This window comes from Vanacampus margaritifer, chromosome 8 (assembly GCF_051991255.1).
Source record: "Vanacampus margaritifer isolate UIUO_Vmar chromosome 8, RoL_Vmar_1.0, whole genome shotgun sequence".
Taxonomy (NCBI): Eukaryota; Metazoa; Chordata; class Actinopteri; order Syngnathiformes; family Syngnathidae; genus Vanacampus; species Vanacampus margaritifer.
Window position 1 is genome coordinate 10,719,490 of NC_135439.1, and position 22,296 is coordinate 10,741,785.

At 39.8% G+C, this 22,296-nt stretch overlaps 1 protein-coding gene across 4 annotated transcripts in view; it reads left to right on the forward strand.

Moving 5' to 3' along the window:
- The window catches only part of bsnb (bassoon (presynaptic cytomatrix protein) b), a 61,659-nt gene that overhangs the window by 3,787 nt on the left and 35,576 nt on the right, over positions 1 to 22,296 (forward strand). For all 4 annotated transcript variants that reach the window (XM_077572926.1, XM_077572925.1, XM_077572927.1 and 1 more), the window contains exons 2-3: positions 2,609 to 2,999; positions 13,580 to 14,362. In XM_077572926.1, coding sequence (XP_077429052.1) covers positions 2,609 to 2,999; positions 13,580 to 14,362 — 1,174 coding nt within the window. The remainder of the gene's footprint in view (positions 1 to 2,608; positions 3,000 to 13,579; positions 14,363 to 22,296) is intronic.

The following is a 22,296-nucleotide window of genomic DNA, read 5'->3' on the forward strand; positions in this document are numbered from 1 at the left end:
CATTATTTGTAAACACAAGATCATTTTGAACATGTGGTGTGCTTTTAAACCAACACAAAGGATTTTTATAGCTAGCTTTATTGTTGTAAAAATAGCTTGCTGTGCTCTTATTAAGAGTTGAGTTCCACTAATGGTCTGAACCCAGAAGTGCTCTTTGTATTGTTCATCTGATGGCAACCTGTAATTCTGTCTTTTTTTTTCATGGTTCTTTCTTTGCACGCACGCCACATAACACAGTATGTGGGCGTGAAGATGTAAATTTGATATTGGCAGAATAATTCTAATGCATTCAACCAGAAAAATGCATTAGTCTTTCATCAAACTCTTTTGAGGCTTTTGAGTGGTTGGGATTTCTCTCGCTGTGGGTTGTTGGCTTGGCTTCAACTACTTTACAAAGCAACTTGTAAATGTATTATCATCGTCCCCATGTTGAATACTAGACGTACGATGTTGTGTGACATATATAAAAACATACAGCCACCTTAGTGAGGCTATGCAAAGAAGTCTCTGTCTGCTTCCAGACAATATAACATTTCATTAACGGCTCCCATTACAAGAGTGGCAGTTTACAAACCTCTCAGTAAGCACTTTGTGATGAAGCCATTTGTCAAACCGTAGACATAAAACTATAGACATAAAATGGAATGTTTCCCTCTGTGGATTTCCATTTGCTGACGGATGGAAGAAATCTCTTCATAGCTTCCTTCCATTTATACCTTTTTTCATTTGTACTGGTCAAGTGCCTTTGCACTCCACTATGATTGCCAACCTCCTGTAAGAAAGTCATTAAAGGTGGGGGGGCATCACTTAATGTGCATGTGAAAAAAGTGTACCGATCATGCCCTTTTTTAAATGGATTATCGTCAAACACATATACTGTACACACTCTTACGTTCCCTCTGAAACCTATTATTTTAGGTTTACCAAGACATTTTGGACAATCCTGTGCTTGGGGAATGTTCAAAACAGTTTGGTTGTAATAACTTGAGAGTCTTGACCACAGCTATCAAAACATTAAACATCTTTGGGAGGATCTACTCATCAGGAATGAAAATATGAATCACCCATATTTGTGAGCATACAAAATGTAGATGTCATTTCCCCTCACAATATTTTCATGGTCACGAGTCGGATCTTTTTTTTTTTTCCTCTCCAGTCCAGTTTAGCTCACAGCAGAGACAAGAGTGGTGGTCACCCTGTCAGTTTGAAATGTAACAGAGCAGTGATGGTTTGCAAAGACTTCCAGTTGTGCTGCCGCCCAAGTCAGTGACAGTGACTCACAGTGGCTAACACGCTCTATTTTAATTCACTCTATTCCCGCCTTTATCTCCACTCTACTCTGACCACGGAGGCTGAACTGATGCCGAGAATGTCTTTGAAGATGACGGCCATGACAATATCATATCCAAGTTGTTATGACAAGCAAATTCTTCCATACTTGTTTGAGAATTCCGTTAATGCCCGGAGGCCAGACTGAGAAAGTCAACAAACGTTTACAGTGCGTCACCTTTGTTGCATTGAAATATATCACTGTGGCCAGACAGGTTCAAAGAGTTCAAACGAGTCCAAGATGTACTAAACCTAGTTTAAGATGTTGAAAATATGCCGTCTGCAAATCTTGTTCGACATCTAAAGGCAAGCATGTTTGCCCCCCCCCCCCCAACCGCATCTCTCCTCGCAAGAAAATATCCTCCCCATACATTTATTACCACATATTCAAAATGTATTGTTGATTAACTTCTCTTCACTAATTACTGTCAAAAGAAGCAGTGTCGTTGTCAAAAGTGTTGATTGAAAGTGTACTCAATAAATGCCGCTTGCCACAGTGTGTGAGCATCAAATTATGTGCTGCGCATTTTAAAAATGGAATAGTAGTGTAGAAGCAATTCGTCAAAAATAATTACTCTAAATTCAACAATTTATTCTTGCCAATGATTACTCCATCTTGTGCTCATCATTTTTCCTCTCATCATTTGAAATGGTTGCGATGGTAATGATTTACAGTGATGTTTAACTCATTCACTCCCAACCCAGTTCAAATGGATCTTTGACATCTATATCCGTCAATGGCAGTGAATGAGTTGAAGTCCTGTGATTGGATGATGATCTACCCGTCTCTCGCCGAAATTCAGCTGGGACAGACACTTTCTCACACACAAGTCAACCCCCAAAAATTCTTGACAATAATATGTTCTATGCACCCCCACTAGTCTAAATATATGGTATTTTGGTTATTATTGCGATAGTGGAATATGAGTTACTAAGCAGCAAAATCCAGCAGTTTTGATCAATATCAGAAAACAGGTGAGCTGTGATTGGTCGTTTCCTGAGCCCTGAGCAACTGTGATGTCATCTTCAGTAGTCGACAGCAAGTGGCAAAATGGCCGCCCCACGCGATGGATAAAAATGGCAGGATTTTGCTGCATAACTCATATTCCACAAATGTAATATTAATCAGAAAGTCATGTTTAGACTAGCGAGGTCACATATAACTATTAGTATCAAGACATGTTTAAGGTTGACTTCCCGTTTAAGGCATAGAAACTGGATGGATGGGTCTGTTTTTAATTCTCAAATTCCACTCTGATCTGTGTATGCTCTCTTTCAGGCCACCTGCATCAGACCAGGGACCTAAATCAGGAGTCCAGAGCAGTCATGGGACAGGGGACAGGCTGGCCTCCCATGACACCCCCCAGTCTTGCCCATCCTACGGGGAGCAGGGCCACGGTCACGTGTCCAGGAAGAACCTGCACGTGGACGTGGGCAGCAGCCGGACTGGGAGGTCCCCTTCGGCATCCCCGGACCGAGGCAGCGTCCCTACCTCTCCTTATTCTGTGCCTCAAATAGCGCCCATGCCCAGCAGCAAGCTGTGCCCCGTCTGTAAAACGGCCGACCTGACTGGCACTGGTGATGACAGGCCAAGCTTCAACACCTGCACACAGTGCCGCTCCATGGTGTGCAACCAGTGTGGCTTCAACCCCAACCCTCACCTCACTGAGGTAAGTACTACACCTCACATCCTATGTTTAGAATGTTGTCACGGAGTGAAACAATCGCCTGTCAGTCTATGGCTTAGCTATCAAACTCTAGTCCCAGGGGATAGATCTGGCGGCCCGCCACGTCACTCCACAGTTTCTTTGAGGAGGGGAGGGGTGGAGTGGTGGATGTCCCCGCGGAGTAGCGGACATGTGGCGTGCACTTAAGATCGTGCACGTACTCGCACGCGCACCATGAACGAGCCTGACACAGATGCTGCAGTTACGCTTTTGGGCCAGAGGTGGCAGTCGCGAGTAAAAAAAAGTGAACAAACTGCACAAACATCCTTTAAAAATAATTAAAAAATATTTTAACAGTTTTTATTGCGCTATAATTTCAAACCTTGTTATTCATTAATTTGTTGTTTATATGTAATAATGTAATCATACATTTATTTAGGTTTACAGCAGTACTTCTCAATTATTTTTTGTTATGCCACACCCTGGAAAAATAAGTTATATCCTGTAATAAATAGCCGCCTTGTAATAAATAGTATAATTTGTCTATAAAATTGTTGTAAGTACACTTCTGCATAGGAGCTAATACTCCTTGCACACTTTTTTGACAATGAGAGCACCACTGCCACCTACTGTAGTGGATGTGCAATTACACTTTATTCAAGTACAGCCGAGAGAAGAAGAAAAATGTGCCCTAGCGTCACACTGTCTGATGCATCATTACATCATTACACGAGTCTAAGTGAAAATTGAAGAACATGGGGAGTCGTTGAGAGGAACCAGTTGAGGTGGCTCGGGCATCTGGTTCGGATGCCTCCTGGACACCTCCCTGGGGAGGTGTTCCGGGCATGTCCTACCGGCGGGAGGCCCCGGGGACGACCCAGCACACGCTGGAGAGACTATGTCTCTCGGCTGTCCTGGGAACGCCTTGGGGTCCCGTCGGAGGAGCTGGCTGAAGTGGCTGGGGAGAGGGAAGTCTGGGCTTCCCTGCTGCTGCCCCCGCGACCCGACCCCGCATAAGTGGAAGAAGACGGACGGACGGACGGGGAGTCGCCCCCTTTTTGCAGCTTCGACGTGTGCCTGTGGAATTCTTGTATTTCTATTTAGAATCATAGTATTGTCCAAAATGTCAAGAGGATTTAGATTAATTTGGAACTTGGCACAAAGGGCTATAGCCTGACCTCTGATTGATTGACCATTGACCATCTTCATCAAGTCTGACTAGGCAAATATTCCAAGTTCCGGATTTCTTCTCGTCATCCAAAAGCATAGGGTCATAGGTGATGTTACAGTGTGAACATAGTGCCCTGCTTATAACACTCTGAAACGCTAACTCGATCCTTCTTGAGAGACACTAATGAGCATCCAAATGAAGGTCTGAGCTTTGACCAAATAAAGCATTTTTATAGCCCCGCTGAACAGCTCCCCAGAAGCTCCCCATCATTGAAACGCATCTTAAGCGTCATTTCTGTCAACAGGTAGAGGAGAAAGACTTCTGCCGCCATCCGAAAATAAATCACTCGCCTAATTTGAATTAGCCCATGCTTCACTGTGACTCTGAGTCAAGTTTGGCTGTGTCATCTGTCTCAAAGTTTCACATCATCTCCAGTGATTCATGCTGAAAATTACAGCCAAGATGCGCCGTCACTTAAGCTGACCTGAAGGCTTGTAGAGCAGCTGCAGGTTGGATAAATAGTTGATGTGAGGTGTGAAAGGTTGAGTGTTTCCGAGCGTACATGTACAGTATGCGATTGTAATGACTAATAGGTGAGTGTGCAGCTTTGCATAAAGTAATTGCAAAAGTCTGATGGCATATTTACATCACAGCGGGTTTGTCTGTTTTTGGAAGGATTCATGTGCCTGTTGTGCAACTTTGATACAGTCAACCGTAGTTGATTTGCTATCTTATTTATGGTACTCACCCCCCCTGTAGAACATAAAGTATTTGCTGAAAAACACCTATTCGCACCAATCTGTGGACACCAAAAATATTCAGAAAATGATTTTATTTTAGTGCGTTCAGTCTATATTCTCTACAGAATATAGAATTAAAATGTGAAAAATGCTTCTTTACTATTACTACTTTCCTTTAGCCACTGTATTACGTTTTTTACTCTGTGATACTTTCATTCATTTTTAAAATAGCGATATTATTTAGGGGTGTTCCGATCAGGATTTTATGCTGCCGATTCCAATCAACCATGAGTAAGATACTAATTCCAATACTAATTCCAATAATGATCATATGAATTAGCTGCACATTTTTCAATTTTAGAGCTGCTCACTAACTATTATTTTAATAATAATTAATAATGATAAGTAATTTTATTATTATTATTATTAATTAATTAATTTTAATTATTTAATTAATTTAATTTAATAAACATTTATAATTAATTGATTAATCGAATCTAACTACAAAAAATATTCTATCCAAATTTCCATCCCTTTATTATACAAAAAAAAATTGGCATTATTTTAAATTGACAGTGCAGAAAATACACAAACGTATATTATAATTCAGTTTCTGGTTTGGTCTGTAACGTGCAGTGTTAAGGAAATAAGTTACACTGCACACAGGCTGGTCTCTCGTTGGCTGCAGGCCGCAAAGTACGAGCTGCGTGTGATTGTTTTGTTGTGATCGGCAAAGAAAGGCATTAATTGACATATGCCGATCACGGACGATTAGGATCAACTAGCATTATTATGTCACAAACAACCCTTTATCCTTAGTTCGGCACTTACTATACCGTATGTGGAGCTGTTAGCTTTTACCAACTGATCAACTGTTGACTTCCACTGTTGCCAAAATCGATTTTTGACCTTTCTCTGCAACATCTAGCGGCATTTACCACCCTTAACCAACCCCATGAATTATTGTTCAGATTTCTGAGGTCAGTTGAAAGGAGTCATTTACAGTACATCTAATATTATTATTATTACTATTATTATTAGTGTTAGGGTTGTGCACTAAATGCTTAAACCTGTCATTTTTATTCACGTATTGATTTTGCAGGTGACAAATGTCTAAACCTTGGTTGAGGTTGGCTGCGCTTCGTGAGTAAGTGTAAGGGTTGGTGGTGCGCAGTAGTTGGACAGAAATGTGTGGAGCACAGCCGAGGGAGACAGTAAAGAATAGCTCATGGCAGGCAGAGGAGGCGAACGTGGCAGCATAGAGGACTGCGGAGGTGGATGTTATAGCTCAGCCTTGGTGAGCTTGTCAGATGCTGAGAGAGCAACACAGAGTGAAAGCGGCCTGCCTCTGGAGATCTGAAGATTTACCACCCTAACCTACTTAGAATGGATTTGACTTTTCCCTCACAGCAACATATCTTAGTAGCCTTATCATTTGTCAATGAAATCGATTATGGCCACATTGTCACTGATCAATGCTAAAGAAGAAAATAGTTAGGTAATGTAGATTACATTCATTTGAAAGAGGTTGCGGTTAAGTTGGATGCTATCCCAGCTGACTTGGGCAAGAGGTGGGGCAATCGATTGCAGAGTACATTTCGACAAACACTCTCACGTTCACACCTGTGCACAATGTAGATTCTTTAGTTAAACAACCGTGTATTTTTTAAGTGTGGGGAGAAGTTGAAGTACCTGGAAGATGCCTGTAAATCATTGAAGATTTTATTGCTTTATCTTAGATTTTTGGTCTTGTGTTTCTTCTTTAATAAATCAGTGTATACCCAATTATTTTTTTTATTAGAATTGAATTGGTTTTACATTTTACTATTAATAGTGCTTAAATAATATTTCCCTTGTAATCCATAACCTAAAGTTATCCCGTTCAAATTTGGGCAAAAAGCATCAAACACAGGGTTTTCTCAGAGGTTGTCATTTACAGATACTTTGCTCAACATGTCTTAGACGACTTAGACAGTTGGTGCCCAATCTGCCGATTACAGTGCTGGTAACCAAGGGACATTCCATATTTGGTAAACATTAAAATACCCCCAAAAAAGCCAAAAAGTACCACGTTTACTTGTTTTTCTACTCTGATTTCTACATTTATTCTTTTTACTGTTCAGCTTTTACCTACCAATGCCATAAATTCCCATTTACCATGAATTCAACATTTTCACCACTAAAATACCCATAAAAAAGCCAAATAATACCATGTTTTCTTGTTTTACCACTCCAATTTCTACATTTATTCACATATTCTAACCATTCTAACTTTCAACTGTTCAGCTTTTACCTACCGATGCCACAAATTCAACATTTTTTACCATTAAATTACCCACAAAAAAAGCAAAAAATTCCATTAAGAAAAGAGCAGTTTCTTTCATAATCATCAACACCTAATGACAACACAATTCTCGTTAATCTGGAAGAAATGGAAGAATAGTCATTTGTCTCATTAAGTCACACTTCATGCTTATGAACAAAATGTCCTATTCATTTAACACATCACTGTATTGAACAAGTCGGGGGGTTAGATCGATCCGCTGATAAGAAACTATCCAAAGACTTATTTTAATTACAGTCGCAGGACTGTCAAGTGTCAACACTATGACTGCAGACTCAACTGTGGATAATGACGACGTATTACGTAGGCGTACGTGTGAGTCATAGCTATATTTACACTACAGTATATGTAGTGTGTATGCATGTACCTGTAAGCTACACAGCAATGAGGAAGATGCTGAATTCAGAGTAGAAGAGAGACGGTCATTATTTCAGATGGGAAGTATAAGCTAGAGCTGAGAAGAAACCAGACAATCGAAAACCAAAGCTCGGAGAGATAAAGTAGTGCAGAAGGTCCCCAATGACAAAGTTCCCCCCACTATAATACAGGGGAGCATGTGCTTTATAATTGGTCCACTTTCTATTAATAGCTCCTACCTTGCAGTTGTGGCTTGGTTCTAAGGTGCCACAGTAAAAATGTGGGTGGATGGCAAAAGGTGACCGAATAAGAAGGAAAAGTATCATCATGTATTTAAACTTAGTCTGCCTGCTATGCATTCATATAGCTGAACATTCACAAAGAAGTAGTTGAGGAACTACTAAAAAAAAACAAAATCTCTACAAAGTTTGGTGTTATTTCCCATGATGATGGTGTCAGCAGCTCCCATGCTTTCTGTAAAATGGATTACTTTGAACAAATTCATGCAGTCGTGACTTTTTAATGCATCTGTTTGAAAGTTGTTGTAGAACTGAGTCTTTCTCTTAACCAACAATCCCACGAGTTGTGGAACAGTTTTAACAAATGCTCCCACGCAAAAAAAGACTACAGAAGACCACCGAAGCAAACTTGGCGCATCTAATAAAATGCACTTTGTATTTATCAGCAGTTGAAAAGTTTGTTTTCATATTTCATATTACATCAACAAAGTAAGCTGTCAAAAAAAACTTCAGTAGACATGAGACAGGACGAACACTGACAGTAATGAGAGATGCAATGAAAAGCGTGCATGCAAAGAGATACACAACCTAATGGCTGCCTGATGTGACCATCTAACGGTCAAAAATACTTATATTCGTAAAAATGTAGTTAGAATGATATACTACAATCAGAAGCAATGGTTCAGTAATAGTCCAATGAGTTTTGGCCTGATGATACATCTTGAAGGAGCAAGTGAACGAGGTCTTAACGAATCACTTTGCCACATCCAAAATGGTTGCGGCGTTGACGTACTCAAATAGCGGTCTATGTAGGCTATATGTACTATACAGTTTCTTGTCACAAATTCAAGACTATAGACCAGAGGTGGGCAATCTCGGTCCTCGAGGGCCGGTGTCCTGCAGGTTTTGGAGGTTTCTTACTTCCAACCCAAGCTGATTCCAATCGACAGGGTCGTTATCAGGCTTATGCAGAGCTTGCTGATGAACTGATCATATATCAGCTGTGTTGGAGAAGGGCAACATGCAAAACCTGCAGGACTTCGGCCCTCGATGCCCACCTCTGCTATAGACCGAGAATGGCATTGCTGTGTGCATATACATATAGTACAGGGGTGGCCAAGTTCGGTCCTCGAGAGCCACTATCCAGCCTGTTTTCCATGTCTTCCTCCTTCAGCGCAGCTGATTCTAATGATCAGCTCATCAGCAAGCTTTGCAGAAGCCTGACAACGATCCTGATCATGAATCAGGTGTGTTAGTGGAGAGAAACATGGAAAACAGGCTGGATAGTGGCTCTCGAGGACCGAACTCGGCCACCCCTGATATAGTACATCAGCATTAAAAACATGCAGCAAAATAACTACTACATTATATCCGTATTAATAACAATTGGTGTATTTAATGTGCCCCCATTAGGACTGAGGTCTGAGGACGTGTCTGTTTATTAGGTTTTAATTAACATAGAATACATTTTATAAATGTGTAGGCGTATATCGTTTTCTATTCATCTGATTTTTGTCATGTGCTAACACGCTACCACTTACCAGCAGTAACTCCTCTTGTGAGTTCCATGAAACATTATTGTATGAGATGGGCTAAGTGAGAAAATGAGAGAATGGATCCATGCATTTTACTATATTTATGGATAGCTACTGGCCATAAGTGAGTGTACAATATATGGTGTTGAGGGAAGTCTGCACTTAAAAAAAAATATGTTTTTTTTTTTTTTTAATTTACCTGAATCGGTGTGTGACTTGAAAGGAATTGGTTTCTGTGACGAAGCCACGGGAAGCATTTCAGAAATGTTATTTCATTAAGTCAATTGTGCCTAAGGTTGGTTGGGCACCTAATTTCCTCAAATTCATTAAAATGTTGAACTTCACGCGTCTCCAGTCCACAATGAGAACCAGTGTTTGAGAAAAAACCCACAGAAAGAGAAAGAAACTCTTTCTGTGGGTTGCAAGCAGCAGAAAATGCATTTAAAACGGAAAGATAATTATAAGCTTGATTATTTGTCACAAATGTTTTTAGCTTGCCACTCTAATTTACTCAGAATCGTTTCATAGCAAAAAAAACAAACTTCAAAGTGAATATCTTCATAATTCATGACGCTCCGTCCACGTTATGCATCACTATGCAGTAAATGTCAATGTTAAGTACATTTGCATATAATGTCAAGCTGCAGCTTTAAGTGGACAAACAGTGTGAACTGGGTCAAGAATCCATCTGAGACTCTAAATTCTGAATTTTGCATATACTGAAATATGTGGCAAGGAGAACTGCCAGAAAGTAAATCTGGGACACTGGTTTAATTATTATCCCCTAACTCACGGCATTTAAAGTTTATTCATGCTACAATCAAATTGGATGGGGCTCTTAAACAAAAAATCTTTGATGTGGCATATTCCTAATCTATCCTTATTTTTTTCTCACTGTTCCTTTAGTGACATTTTGTGACATGGCAGTGAATGTTAGTCCAGTTGTTGATAAAACATTTCCTTTCTTTATATCATTATAGGTTTGTTATATCTAAAAGTAAGTTATGTGTGCCAAGGGGAATTCAGCAGACATAGCAAGCAGTTCTTTTTTTTTTTTTTTTTTTTTTTTCAGAAACAGTTAGCTCTATATTGCACACTTGTGCATATAGAACAAAAATGAATCTCATAAACCATCACTGGTGCTAATCTCCAGTATGTTGAGTAAAACCTTGGCTTCCTGCTGTCCCGTCAAGACTCCAGCATACTTCAGAGTCATTTCATTACTAGACATACTGTATAACCACTGCGCCCATTTTCACACATACATCAAGGCTGTTTAGTTAAGCAGAACAAAGTAGAGATTGACACATCGAGGGAGTGAAGAAGCATCAGGAAGAATATCAATGTGTTTTGGCCCAATTTGAGAGGGACTTAATGGGCATTTGAAGTATTCTCATTGCATTGTGAAAACGAAGAGGGACCGTGTCTCTTCTTCAAGTTTGAGTCTGTTCAGTTTGTCATCCAACTAGCTTCCTTGAGCAAGAATATAAGTTGAATGATATTATGCAAGCTAATGCGTCTGACTACGGATCAGAAATAGCACACAAAGTATTAAACTATTACATACATATTAATGAAGTAAACTGTTTTGGAACATCCAGTAGCTTTACGTTATGGTCTCCAAACCACCCCGTAGCCATTGAGATGCTCTACAGCTTTGTTTTCTTTGAAACTTTTGTTAAAGGAAAAAATGATATAAATTGTAGGTCTAGTTGTAAGAGAGGAGTCAGTCTGGGATTTAAAACACACACACACACACACACACACATACACAAAGTGGGCTCCAGAAAAGTGGGTAAATAAAAGTATTTACTGTACTTAGAGTAGAGATAGCGGCACTATTTCCTGGTTACAGTATTTCATTTTATTTTCCCAGACCCACGAGGCCAAACAATCTTTATTTGGATTGGCACCAAATTGTACATCTTTATTGACTCCTCTGTCGGCATATGGCTGAATTTTGACATTAAGATTTTCATTCAAATGTGGGGAGGCACTGTAACCACAGCAAAGGTTTTTTGGAAAAGTGTTTTTTTTTTTTTTTTTTTTTTACGAAATAGACACCAAATATCGATGGCAAGGTAAAAAGACAGACAATTGTAAAAAATAAAAATAAAAAAAACGACGGCGAAGGAGGACGGCGAGCCGCTATGTGCAGAGTGCTCGTTTTTTCAGATCAGATTTCATAAAGATCCACATGATTGCCTCATAACAAGGGGGACGCAGAGAGAAATGAAATGGAGAGATGAGGCGGAGTGGAAGGCAGAGCCGCGATGAAAGTGATAAATAGTTGCTTGCTGTCCCTGTAGCGGCATTCTTTGTTTTTTCATTTTTTTTTCACCCTCCAATGAGCTTAACTTATTTGATTATCCCAACTGTAATTTGGAAGGGAAAAATAGAGACAATGGCAGAAAGAGGATTTTCTATTTGTGAATCTCTGATTGGATGATGTTTTGTTGCTCCACATTCTGTCGACATTGCTTCCCAGGCTATACCGTTTTCCTGTTGACTGGCAGAGAGAACCGTGACCTCATCACTCTTTGTATTAAGGATTGGCAGGAGACAAGACAGGGGCTCAGATGCTGCTGTGCGTGTGACTTCCTCTGTCTGTGCTGACCTACTGAATGACTGAGGGAGAATGACTGTAACATGCCAGTCTTCATTTGCATTTAAAATATTACACTCACATCATATGACTTCATCGCTTTCCTCACCTGGCTGTTTCAGCCGGATTCCCCTGTTCAATTGACTTCATTCCGTTAGCCTTACTTTGTGTTAGCTTAAGTGATTAGTGCATCTGACACAGTGCCACTCCCAAGTGTGCCAAATGTCATTTTAGTCGATTCAGAGTTTCTAGGAGTAGTCAGGAGGGATCGCGTTTCACGAGGATTAGAGAAGCATGGCGGATTGAGAGTCAGTCCCAACGTTTTCATTTTATATTGGTGTTGCTGTTCTAGGGAACCAGCTGTTTATCCCAAATTGCTAACAGATTTCTAAATGGGTAACTCTTTTTCAACAGTATGAAACGACATTGGTGACGAGTTGAATGGCTGAGTGAGTTAAAAATAGACAAACACACTGATCCAAATTGCTAAAATACAACAGCGGTGACATTATAATGTCCCCAATTAATTGACATCAGTAGAATTTGAGTGTCTTTCATTAAAATATTTTCTGACATACAATAATAAAACACTAGAGAGGCTAATGAAACTCATTACCATAATTGATCTCTCTCTCTCTCAATATATATATATATATATATATATATATACATACACACACATTTATATTCAGAATTTAAACCACAACTGGACCTAAGTGTGATTGAACTGTTTTGGTGTGTTCATTTTGAACATCCACCTAATTTACCAAATATGGTCACGACAAGTATTGGCCATAAATCCATGGCAGCTACAATGGTGAGGCAGCTGTCAAGTCACCAGAGTGCCAATTATTATGTGTGTATATTATTACAGCCATGCGTCATCAGGCAGACGAATGCCTCTTACTGACTCTCACCTTATTCATGTGCGTCTATACTGTAGAACCAAGCAAAAAATACGAATTTTCCGCGGCAAAGATGTAAAGGAAATGACCGCAGCAAAAGAAAAGAAGAACAGAATGGGTGGGAGGATTTTAATGAGGAAGGCAACACGTAGTGAGACAAAATGTAGAAAAAGGCACTGAGATGAGATACAGAAAAATCACAAGGAAGATGGCAAAATCCGAGGCTGTCTGGTTCTATTGAGACAGCCCAGAAATCATTTTACTTGTCAAATTTATGTCCTACATGTTTGTTTCTGGCTAAATGCTGTTTGCCAATAAATTCCCACCCGAAGGCAAAGGGCCGCTTAAATCCTTACTCAATTAGGGACTTTACTGTACATCACTCATTATTTAATTCAGTGCTCTTCCATACAAAATGTTGCAGATTCAGAGAGGGTTGGAGCCCGTCCCTGCATGTATTGGATAAAGGATAGGGAAGAAATCTTTTTATGTCACATAAAAAGATCTTGAAAAGGATGACTTATTTTCTTTCATTAAAAAAATTGTTTCCAGTGTAGCATAGTGGTCTTCTTTATAGCCTACAGTACAATAAGAATATTCCGACATTCGTTTACAATGGAGCAAATTCAATGTCCATCACATCCTGTATATTTACTTCCTGTAATACTTTCTCTGTGTTTATTTCAGGTGCAAGAGTGGCTATGCCTGAACTGCCAGATGCAGAGAGCGTTGGGGATGGATATGACCACACCACGGTCCAAGAGTCAACAACAAATAAACTCTCCTTCTCATGCTGCCAAACCAGAACCCAAACCTGATGTTTCTTCTCAGCCTGCCCCTCAGACACAGACAACCCCTCAGACTCGGCCAGGACAGACACATCCGGCTTCAGGCCCTTCCAAACAGACTGGTCCAGCTGGCCCAGGTCGGCAAGCGATAAAGTTGCCTCCAGGGGCAGTGCCTCTCCCTGGCATGGCCAAAGCCCCGTCCCAGCCCGATTTGTCTCGGAACTCCCCTGCCCACCAACCCCAGCACCACCCCCGCCAGGATCAGACGCGCAGCGCAGGCAGCTCTCCTTCACGACAGCCCCCACCTCCAGAGCAGACTTTTGGGAAATTATTTGGCTTTGGTGCTTCGCTCCTTAACCAAGCCAGTACACTTATATCTGAGACAACTCAACCACAACAACCGTCCCCGAAACAGGCCCCCAAACAAGGTGGACCTCATGGCCCGGGGCCCGGGACACCGAAACACTCAGGACCTCCATCTGCACAACAAGGCCCTCAAGCTCCACCTCAAAAGCAACCCGCTCCTCCAGTTTCCTCCAAACCCAAAGCTTGTTGTCCCCTTTGCAAGACGGTCCTTAACATAGACAACACAACTGAACAACCCAACTATAACACCTGCACCCAGTGCCACTCCAAAGTGTGCAACATGTGCGGATTCAACCCCACACCACACCTAGTCGAGGTAAGCTCCCAGGACGGTTTCATCATGATCTATCGATAAGCTTCTGTGAGAGATGCTGAGATCGTATTATTATTGCCCAGAGGGGTTTTGTAGTTATGAATTTGCGGCGGTTTGTTGTCAGTGAGAAAATGTCAAAATTCCTGTGTGGATGATAAAGTGTTACGCTTCAGGTGCCGTAAAATGCCATCAATCGCTTCTTTTCACCTCCCTTTGCTACGGCTCGTTTCATGCTCCATCATAGGGTCTTTTGTGGAATTTGCTGAGTAGTGTTTCAGGATGTGACACACTCTTTCAGTATGAATCTACAGGAACATGATGACGATAAAGGTTTTATATACTTAATTTAATTCATTGATTATACATAATAATTGATCAGCCATTGCCACAATGATTAGGCAGACTTTATAACTACCTAGACTGTTTGAAGAAAAGTATCGAGACTTCGACACACAGTAAATTCTGTGAAGTATTTTTTTTTAAAACTCTAAATAGAGTCTATTTGATCCCACTCTAAACAGAGTAAAAAATTACACCTAGAAGAGAATAAAATATTCAGAGTAAATTTCAATCAAAGTATTTTTTTGTGTAGAGAGAATTTGCCTATCCCATGATAAACCCTATTAAATAGTTTACAGTCAGAAAAAAAAAGACAAAATTTTACTAAAGTTTTAAAAAAAAACAGGAACAGGAACAGGAACAAACTCACAACCTTAAGATACTGCCACTCTGAGCTCTCTCAGGGAATAGATTGGCTGTCTCCCAATCTGAAATTGTGTGTTTGTTCCTCAACCCTTGAGTAACTTTTTTTTTTACTCTCTTCCAAGTGTAATTTTTTACTCTGTATAGAATGGGACCAAGTAGACTCTATTTAGAGTAAAATCTACAGAGTTTACTGTGCAGTGATTCCCAACCTAGGTGCAGTGATACTGTACAAAAGGGGAAATGATTCAGTTCCACTTAATTTGTGCATAAATGACTATTTATTGACGCCAATTAGATCTGTTTTTCTAGCTATGCCAGCGACAATGCTTTTCAATTAAATGGAAGATGGTACAAAAAACCTGTTTCCACTTGTTGCCAACAAGAATAAAATGAATCTTGCTGAGAGTAGATCCGTTTTGTGAACCAGATTTAGTCAATTAAGACAAACTCATCATTATTTTAGGACTCATACATTTTGTGACAAAATGGGTTCCTTGGCTCAGTGAAGGTTGTATACCACTGCTCTAATCAATAGGTTTTTGAGCTAAACCGTTAAGTTCTCATTGTGTCTTAAAGCTTCAGCTTCTTGTGATATTTTGGATAAACCTTCACTTAGGTTGAGATCTGTAGGATAAGCTCAAAAGTTGACGCAGTATTGAGAAACTTTGGATGCAATGGCATCGACACGATGACGCCGTCATGTACATCTATGGTCCCTACACACGTCAAACATTTCTCACTGCTTAACTGTGTGTGAAGACAAGCGGAAATAAAACTGACACTGTTTAACTTAATGACCCAGAACAGTTGACAGCCTGGCTTATTTCAGCTAAAACAGAAATAACTTTGCTTAACATTAGCCTTGGTTGGCATGGCGGGAGTTGGCTGCCTTTTAGCGGTAATCAAAGAATCCAATCAGTCAGCCGAATCAACTAATGTCCTGCGTAAGATTTGTATGCTGCTGATGCTTTTGCCTATAAAGTGTTGATGTTCTTCACAATTTGCACCTGGAACCAAACTAAGCCCCATCATTTTGCCAATGTAATAATGTGTTTTTTCCCAGTCCAGTACCATGGTAGGAATCCAATTGGTAACATACGAGATGTGCATAGACTTCCAGAGTTGGGCTTCAACAAGTCTAATTATGCAAATTAATTCCAATTGAATGACAGAAATAATCACATGTGTTCTGCAAGGCATTGTTTTTTTTTTTCATGGCCACAACTTGTCTTCCTTGGCGTCTGGTTGTCACAAGCTCCAGTACAGGCCATTCATAGATCGCTATGGAAACAGCAAGATGGCTTTGTATTTCCAGACGTCCCTTTCATGCTTCACTGTTTATGGAGCTAACAATCTACCAAACTTTTAGACGACTTTTACTTTGTTATTATGTGGGCTGTTTTTCTGCTCCATTCGCTACGTTCCAAAGCTCATTGCAGAAAAGGGGGCAATATTTTACAGAGCTGTGAACACGTTTTGTGTCTGTTCCAAGCAAACTGGCAGGTAGGATGTTCCTGAGTGTGTGAGTAAGACGAGGTTTTGAATTTCCAATCCAGCTTGATTTCCACAGTGTGTTTGACACAGTCCTCATCCTCTTACAATCTCTGCAAACTTGACTGTTCTGTGTCTCAGTTGTGTGTTTTTCTCCCCCACTTGTCAGCAGAATTCAGCTGCCTGTCTCACCAGGCTAGGTGACAAAACTTGAAGTGCTTTATTATTACCACACCCTACCACTAGGGGCACCTTGTCTAGTTGAGATGGCTAAACCTCATTCCCATTCATTTTAACATCCACAACGAGCATGGATGTTTATTACTTATTTCAATGTGAAGTGAACATCGACTTTCACAAGGTTTTATAAAACTAAATGTGTTTACCTTGGGTGCTCTCTTTGTGTTTGTATAAACAGTTGCACAGTAAATTTTACTCTAGACTGAGTCCATTTGAGCCCACTTTAAATACAGTCATATTTACACTTGGAAGAGAGTAGAATAAACTATTTAGAAAATTGAGCCTCTCAACTCCTGCTGTGTTAGTATATTGCTCGTGTCAGCTGGAATCCTAAGTGAAAGAGACCAAAAACATGTTTTGCTCTCCTCTTGTATATAAGCAAACATTAGGTGTGGCATGGCTAAGGTGGTAGAGTCTCCCAATCTCCCAAGATGAAGGTCGTGAGTTTATTCCTCAACCCTTGAGTGACTTTTTTCTTCTTCTTCCAATGATTTATTCTACTCTCTTCCAAGTGTAAACATTACTCTAAAACTGAGTCCATTTGGTCCCACTCTAAACAGAGTCAAATTTACTGTGTGTATAAACAATTTGTAGTATTAGTTTTGGCTATCTAATAATGCAGACATTTATGAACAAGGTAGTGATGTAAATTTTGAGCTACTGGTAATAAGGAAGTTATTGAATTTCCCCCTTGGCGTAATACATTGTACAATAAATTGAAAATATAATCATTAGGGATGCACCGAAATAAAATTTTTAGCCCGAAATTGAAAAACAAAAATTAAAATTGCTTGGCTGAAAACCGAAACGGCGAAAAAAATTATGCCAAATTTTTACTATCATTGCATTTAATTAATTAATAAATTAATTAAAATTAGAATAGTATTATAAAATATTTGTTTAGCACTGGCATTTTAACAAAGCACAATATAAATTAAAAATGCGTCCACACCACAGACATGTTGGCTAATGGTAGCCTACATTAAACACCAAATGCGGGGTGAGCACATTCACATAATCACCAACACTTAAAAATAAATAAATACATTTATTCGCACCAGCCAATCGGTTTCGGGAACGGACTGCAAAGTCACACACACACACACACACACACACACACACACACACACACACACACACACACACACACACACACACACACACACACACACACACACACACACAGCGTCCTGTAGGTCTGTTTGTAAATGATTTGAAAATGGTGATAGTGCTAGCATTAGCTAAAGTATTTAGCACGGCCACCGGAATGCGTGAAAAAGTAGAAGCGCTTGAATCAAAGAAAAAAAAAAAGGCAGGCGCAAGTGCAGTACTCGGCAGCACTCTCTTTTTTCGACACACTGAAATGCTGTACAATAGTTTACCAAGTGACGCCCCTCTCTTCTCCGGTGTGCGGCACACGGTGAAACGCCAGCCAGCAGCGAGGCAGACACTCAACAAGGACTTTTTTTTGGGTTACGTCACCACAACGTCCTATTTCGGCCATATTCTTTCGGTTTTAATTTTATGCCGAAAATGCGTATTTTTGCCATTTTCGGTGGCGGAATATTCGGTTCATCACTAATAATGATAATCCAAGTAGTAAAGTAACACAGATTTTTTTGGGGTCAATACAAATATTGACGCAAATATAGGTGCTTCACAAGTGACAACATGCATAATTCATCCTCAAACATAGCCGTTGTCCCCCCCCCCCCCCCCACTCTCTAATCTGTGACGAGACAACGAGCGCCAGCGTCTGTGCGAAAACGAGCGGAGGAGGAGAGAAGCGATCGAGGTGATAAATGGAGGGAGGAAAGTGAAAATATGAGATAATGAGTGTGCGGACGCCAACTTTGTTGTGTTGCGAAATATTCCTCATCAATTAGTGCCCAAAGTCATGTGCGGCTCATATATGAGATGCCCTTGCGTTGGGAGTCTCTCCTCGTCCATTACGCCTCTCAAGGAGATTAAGAGCAACCTTGTCTCGTTTTTCTTTTCCCTGGAGTTTACAGTGCACTACATGCATCTTCATCTCTCACAGGATGAGAGGGGAGCCGATGCAGCAAAGTGCATGCTAAACCTCGGCTCTCGCTTGAATGTAAATATATGGAAATGTGTGTTTGACATAATTTATTATATTCAAGTGGACCTGACTGTTTCGCTGAGAACATTATTTGTATTTGTGCACAGATACGATGTGGTTACAGCTTTCAAGATATACACCCGGATGCAGAGGCACTTAAAACATCTTTAGTTAAAAAATATGGAATTGTTCACAGAGCAGTAGAAAATGTGTAGAAAAGCATAGCTCATCAATTATTCAATGAGGGAGAATATTATAAATAGTTCATGCAGTGTGGAGCTGCGAGAGAGATGTGTTTGATTTCTCGTGCCACATAAGGTCAATATGTTTGTGTGTGCGCACGTGCATGGGAAGAAAATTGAATACTGACAGTTTGATAAGAAATTAAATAATTGCATACAGCACACCCACGGCCCTAATCAGGATAAGCAGTATGGACAAAAAGTTTGCTTGCTCTTTGAGAACTTATATTTGCTCTGTCCTATTTGATGTTCGCCTCAAATACATATTTGTTCCCCTGACAGTACATTGGGGATTTATCCATCCATTTTCTATACTGCTTATCCTGTTCAAGGTCAGTGGAAGTCAGAGTCTATCCCAGCTGACTTATGGCGAAAGGCAAACTACACTCTGGACTGGTCGCTAGTCAGTCTCAGATTTGAATTTGTATTTTTAGTATCTTAAATGGAAAGTCAACCAAAAAGGTTTTTTTTATGTTATGTTGTGACTAATATTGTGTTTGTGGAATATGAATAAAGAAGCTTTTATCCATCTCAGGGGGCGACCATTTTGTCACTTGCTGTCAACTGAAAATGACATCAGAGTTGCTTAGGGATCAGGTAACAACCAATCAGAGCTCAGCTTGCAAATTTCACCTGACCAAACTCAGAAAACAGGTGAGCCATAATTGGTCGTTACTTGAACCCTGAGCAACTTTGTTGTCATTTTCAGTCGATTGTCAGCAAGTGACAAAATGGCCGCCCCCGAGATGCATAAGAACAGGTAGGTTTTCCAGCTGTATTCATATTTCGCAAACACAAAATTAATTACAATGGCGTGTTTAGGCTAGTGCGGGCATAAAATATAATTTGTAAAGAAAACTTTGGGGTTGACGTCCCCTTTTAAGGACTCGCTGTCATGCTCACACAAATGACAAATGATACTGACATTATAATAGTCAACTAATATGGATGTGACTTTCAGTTTTGGTTTTCTCTTGTTGTAGTCTTGTAACTCCAGTTTACTGAAGAGCTCTCTTACAGTCTCATTCTTTAATATCCTCGGCTGTGACAAAGCAATTATAGTCTGCACAAGGGCACTTTTTATCATTTGCAACACCATCTGCAATAACTACGCTTCAGCTCGTTTTGTGTGCCCGCAACTCAGGATGCAGTAAAAACGGCAAATGTTTAGCACATGAAGAAATGTAAAGAGGAATTGCATATAAAATACAATATTTATTTCAACGCCATTAACATTGCTCTGACTGTTGACGCCGGTTTTCTCGGCTAATGATTTGTACGAGGTATAACCCTAATCCATTTCTCCATTTATCAATTCCTCCATTCACGATTCCACAGACGTCAGTACACCAATATACCGTATATGCAAGGGATATATTGTGGATACATTAGCACGTCAGAAACGCAGCGGCCACTCCCACACCGGCGCAGAGTATTGATGAACATGTCATTCTAATTCTCAAACATGCTAGAAGTGTTTTTTGAAGGTTGGCACTGGCCCGAATCTCCCTCAGGAGTTCCTTCCAAAGCCAGATGGCTGGCGGCATCACGCATCCAAGCCTGCCGCGCGCAGCCTGGCGGCTCCCAATGTGACGATGGTGCACTAGCAGCGATTCAAACAGCCATCCGTCCCCCGTCAGCCGCTTGACGCCTTTTAATACTTCTATATCCCTTTGTGCTGCTTGTTATGCAAGCCGGTGTGCACACAAACCACGTCGGCGACAGTAATTGAAGAAGCCGCGTGCATTTGAAGAATGCGTGCGTGCAGTTTGAATTGAATGAATTCTAGTGGTGGTTTACACCAAGCAGATCATGAGAAGGCTGACCAGTTTATTTTCAAACAAACAATACTTGTATTATCACAAAAAAAAGAAAAAGAAAAGGTGGACGCAGTAAAATAAAATCATTATAATTTTGTATAATTTCAATCTCATTCTAATATAGTTCTGCTTTTACTGTATATCCATGTTTCAATGAAGTGACTGATGTTTAATCTGCAGGAATCTCACACACCTATTCTCTTATTTCAAATGGGCACATGTACTCATTGTAAAATGGCCATTAAGCCAGAAATGCGCACTCTTAAAACTGCTGGGGTAAAAATAGGAATGATACCGCTTTTTTTTTTTTATCACCAATACCGACGCCACTCGTATTTTTGATACATAAAATGACAAAACAATGACGGATAATTTTAAAGAAAGACTTATGTATCCCAATATAGCATTTTTCCTTAAGATTGCATGAAATTAATGGCAATTTTCTATTCTTCTAATTTCAAATTTCATTTTTCATGATCGTAAAACAGCCACCAATAATGGTATCTGCTGCCATATCGAGTATTGACACCTTGAAATAAGGCTGGGTATTTGCCCGATACCAATAGTTGGTAGAGAGAGATAGACTGATATGTTTTTTTTTCCAGGCCCAATACCGATTATTAGTATTGAAGGAAGGAGGTCATGAACTCATATTTCATATTTCATTGAAAGGTTAAATATTTGTGTCAAAATTATTCAAATTCTTAATTTTAAAATGTCTATAAGAGTATTTAACATTGTCAGATTTGCAAGATGCTCGTTTTTTTAAATTGTTCATTATTATTATTATTATTTTATTTTTGACAATAGACATCCTTGATTTAAAATCCAAATGAAAAGTTCGGGGAGGTCTCACAGTCTACTATCGCCTGTCATATTTAAAAAATATATATATATGACAGGCGATATTCGTCAAAATGCTAAATATTGGCGCCGATAATCGTCACGGCCGATAATCGATCAATACCTAATTGGCCTTCCCTATTTAAAAGTAATCCAAATTGGGGTCAAAAGGGACCAAGCTAATGCTGTCTTATTATTTCTACCGAGTGATGAGGTTGAGTCAAGGTTCTGATCCAAGGGCTAAATACTACCCATACTAATGAGTTAAAGCTACCAGTAAATGAGTTACCACATTTTCAGTATAGCTGTGATTCAAAATATATAAATAAATAATAAATATTTAATAAATAAAAAATTATCAACATTTTCTAAGTAGAAGAAGAAGCAACTTTTCCATGTTAAGAGTCACCACATCACTGGCATGATATTTTTAAAACAGTTTTTTAGCTCTTCAGCAATATTTCATTGTTTTTATGCTGTTTTGACTTGCTGCATCGTCAATTATTTGTGTTT